General features: G+C 52.3%; 1 protein-coding gene across 1 annotated transcript; it reads right to left on the bottom strand.

The window, feature by feature from the left end:
- Positions 1-815: 815 nt before the first annotated feature.
- On the bottom strand, positions 816-1,766 carry LOC112958194 (olfactory receptor 14C36-like). Its single transcript, XM_026051992.1, has one exon. It carries the CDS (start codon positions 1,662-1,664, stop codon positions 816-818), a length of 849 nt encoding a protein of 282 aa, XP_025907777.1. The 5' UTR covers positions 1,665-1,766.
- Between the last annotated feature and the right edge of the window lie 2,596 nt (positions 1,767-4,362).

Here is a 4,362-nt window from a genome sequence, read left to right as displayed (position 1 = left end):
GTGAGTGGGCACTCACTGATGGTGCCCATGTCTGGAGCATTTCGACCCCCGGCACTGTGAGGAACCGCCGCATGTCCACCTGCAGGTGAGGGAGATGCTGGAGCTGGTCCCCAACGTGGTGCAGCGGCTGCAGGACGTTGATGGGGAGATGGACACTAAGGCGCTGGCGCTGCTGCACAATGTGCTGCACCTCACTGACCCATGGCAGAGCGGCCACCTCTGCGTGCATCTACCCCAGGACATCCTGCACCTCTTCCTCAATGTGAGCACAGTGGCAGGGAGCAGCTGGGGCCCCTTGGGGTTCCACTGTCACCGACCTGAGGTTGCACTAACAATATCCTATCTTATGAGTGGGAAGGGAGCTCTGGCACTGATAGACATACTGATGGAAGGCCTTAGAGTTAGACAAACTAAAAAGCACTGGACTCTAATCTGGTCTCTCTCCCAACTCAAACTCTTTGTCTCTAAAGGGAGCATTGCACAGTTATAAGCTTTTTACGCCAGAACTCATGCAGAAGCCTGTTCGGCAGGTGCTTCTGAGGTGCAATTTCCAGAACATTTTCTTGACAGCAGCTTTGGAAGAAAAGATCCAGTGAATGGAATCTAATTTATTACAGAGATTGAGTGAGGGATCCAGTCCTAATACAGTATTTGATACCATTCAAGGTACATCGTGAAAAAAGGAGACTCAGTAAAAACAGGATGAATGTAAGCACTTGTGTAGCAACATGAGAATAATCTTACGACAAATAAAAGCTGTAATAAAAATAACATGAAGGAACAATGCTCAGTCATGTTAAGTGATACAGAAGGAGTCATTTGTGGAGAGAGATGGAAATGTTAGCACTGCTGAACAAAGTCCATGAAATCAGCTTCTTCACGGCAGTCTTGAGCTCCTTATTCCTCATGCTGTAAATGAGGGGATTCATTACTGGAGGCACCACCGAATACAGAACAGCCACCACTAGATCCAGTATTGGGGAGGAGATGGAGGGCGGCTTCAGGTAGGCAAAAAATGCAGTGCTGATAAAGAGGGAGACCACGGCCAGGTGTGGGAGGCACATGGAAAAGGCTTTGTGCCGACCCTGCTCAGAGGGCATCCTCAGCACAGCTCTGAAGATCTGCACGTAGGACACCACAATGAAAATGAAACACCCAAAGGCCATGCAGGCAGCAATCACAGTAACCCTGACTTCTCTTAAGTAGGAGTGTGAACAGGAGAGCTTGAGGATCTGGGGGATCTCACAGAAGAACTGATCCACCTCATTGCCTTCACACAGCGGAAGGGAAAATGTGTTCCCTGTCTGCAAAAGAGCATAGACAAAGCCACTGGCCCAGGCAGCTGCTGCCATTTGGACACAAGCTCTGCTGCCCAGGAGGCTCCCATAGTGCAGGGGTCTGCAGATGGCCACAAAGCGGTCATAGGCCATGACTGTGAGGAGAGAGAACTCCCCTCCTACAAAGAAGACAAACAAGAAGACTTGGGCAGCACAWBCCRAGWAGGAAATGKYCCTGKWGTYSCAGAGGGAGTTGGCCATGGATTTCGGGACAGTGGTGGAGATGGAGCCAAGGTCAAGGAGGGAGAGGTTGAGGAGGAAGAAGTACATGGGGGTGTGGAGGCGGKGGTCGCAGGCTATGGCTGTGATGATGAGGCCGTTGCCCATGAGGGCAGCCAGGTAGATGGCCAGGAAGAGGGAGAAGTGCAAGAGCTGCAGCTCCCGCCTGTCTGCAAATGCCAGGAGCAGGAACTCATTGAAGGAGCTGCTGTTGGACGTTTTGCTTTCTGCAGGCATTTAGGGCTGCGCAAAGAGGAAAAGACAGGGACAAGTCAGGAGAGACCTTTTTTACCAAAACTATTTCCCTTTCTTACACTCTCTTTAGCCTATGTGGACACACATGTAGACGCACGCACATTTTCCTTATTGTCCAGACCTTAGCTGAGCTCGCTGTCTGGAGCTCCAGCTCATAATGGCTGACTGTACCATGAGCAGCTGGGACCTCTGCCCATGGGCTCCAGAGAAGTAAGTCCTGCTATAATAGCTGCAGTCACTTATGAGGCATTTTGACCACGAAAGCAACTACTTCTCTTTCAGGAGAACCTTTTTTTCTTTTCTCTCTTTTTTTTTTTTTTTTTTTTTTTCTCTCTGCTCTCCAGGCACTCATTTCACTGCTCTCCATGTGAAGATTACTGAGACCTTAGAGACAAATGCTTTCTCGGTGTCCTAGGACATTGCCAGTACATTGGTTTCACAGTGGTCCCATTCCCAGATGCTGAGTGGCCATCTGTCTAGCTTTGTCACACTCTAGAGCACCAATGTCTGTGCTGATACTGGTCTCCACTCGCAACACGCTGCTCTCCAAACTCACCTCTCTTTCTCAGCTCTGATCTCACAAGAGTGATGCAGACAGTGCAACACAGATCCGATGATCAGAACAAGCACACGGTATGATGGTTCTGGTAGGGACAGATAACTCAGGACACAGCTTCTACACAAAGACACACAGTGTTTAGCCCAACTGCTCACATACAGCCACCCCCAGCAGCAGCTCCATTTCCCTGGCACCTCTGTGGCTTCTACATGACACATTCAGCCATCACAAATCTCCTAAGGAAGAGCTGTGTCCAACTGCAGGGCAACACACATCCTAGCGGCAGAGCCCAGCAGGGCCAAGGCTCTTACAGGTGGCATCTCCTCAAAAGATCATCAGCTGCTTCCCCTGACCCACAGGCTGTGCTGCTTTGAGCCCAAAGGGCAAGAAGGGATCCTCGTCCTCTGCCTCCATTGGGAGGCACCTCTGCAGCAAGAACCAAGGCTCTGGGTCAGACTCTCAAGCTGCAAATTAACTCCCCAGAAAGCCCAAGAAGAGGAACGAGGGCAGCCCAGCCTGGGAGGGAAACAAGCAGCAACACCTTGGTGCTTCTGCCTCGGTTGGCAAAGGCAGCAGTACAGAGGCACACTGTGGGTGGCCTTCCCTAACCCAACTATGCACAGCAGATCCTGCATGGAGACATCACAAGGCGGATTGTTCCCAGCTCTTTTGCCTTGGTTTAGGAAATGGAGAGCTGGCAGGAAAGCTGCTGCTCTCCTCTTTTGGGGCTCTGGCTGCCAAAAAGGGACCTTGTGTCCTCCATCCCATGGCCTGCTGGGCACAGGGTCTGCTGGGTGCCAGAGGAAGGGTGAAGGGCCCTTGTGGAGGGGAAAGTATCTGCTCTGCAGGGGCAGGCAAAGAACTTCCTGCACCCCAAACCTTGCATGAGGTTTGGGCAGCAGGTTTCTCTTGCCTCACATCACATCTCTGCTGCTTGGAGATGTCCTTGMTGAGGGCTCTATCCCTGTCCACAACACAGACCTCTGCCCCCTTGCTGGGAATTCAGCTCAGCCATACAGAAAGCCGCAGCAAAGCGCAGGAAGCAGCTGGGGACATCTCCCTGTTTGCAGGTGCTACAGAGCACATCAGAGAGTCTCTGGAGACAGTGGCAAGGGGGTGTTGGTGCTGTCTGCAGGCTGAGAGGTCCTGAAGGCACTTGATCAGGTTCCTGGCAAACCTCTCCAATCTTCACAGTGGTGACAAAGAGGATGTGCCCCTTTCTTAAACCTCTCCACTGCATTTCTATCCCCACCATGCAGACATAGGTCTAAAGGAGTGGAAATCTCCACTCTCAAAATGCCCTCCTGAAAAGCTAGAGGTGTGGGCAGCCCTGACCCACGCAGCAGCCTCTCAGCACCAACAGGAACCTGCCCTGCCAGGTGCACACTCTGCACACGCGAGCTTCACATCCCTGCAGCTTCCATGAGTGAAGCTAGGAGGATGCCCTGTCCCTGTGACAGTGTGATAGGAATCCCTGCTCTGAAGCATCTCCTCCTCTGCACTGCTCGAGTCAGGAGAGGAAGCTTTAAAAGAGGAATAAACCCCGCCAAAACAGGGATCGACTCAACACACCCTTAAGCAAAGTCAGTAGCCAGGTCCTGCAGCCAAAGATTCACCGTGCCGAGTGCGACAAGATTCCTCCCACCACAAGCTCTCTGTGCTCCCACTCCACACTGCCCTTCACCTCTCGCTGCCTTCTCTCCTCTGCTGTGTGCAGCAGCAGGCAGTGCCCGCAGCCCTGCTGCTCTTGGCACAGCAGCTGCTCCTGCACACAGTCTCTCTGGGCAGGGCTCACAGGTTGTCACGAGCTGCCTCCATCCCAGGAGCCTGGCCCCACTCAGGAGCAGAGGCCCAGCTGAACTCACCAATTGYCCTGTCCYTTGTGTTCCCTCCWCCTGGGATATGGGCATGAAACAACTAAAAGAATCACAGCTGTGGTCCTGTCCTAATGAGTAGAGAAAGATGGATTCCACAATTGCAGTCTATTTCCTC

This window comes from Nothoprocta perdicaria, unplaced genomic scaffold, assembly GCF_003342845.1.
Source record: "Nothoprocta perdicaria isolate Ctin4 unplaced genomic scaffold, notPer1 scaffold_819, whole genome shotgun sequence".
In the NCBI taxonomy this organism is placed as follows: domain Eukaryota; kingdom Metazoa; phylum Chordata; class Aves; order Tinamiformes; family Tinamidae; genus Nothoprocta; species Nothoprocta perdicaria.
The sequence above is the reverse complement of the archived record's forward strand: the minus strand, read 5'-3'. Positions and strand labels throughout refer to the sequence as shown.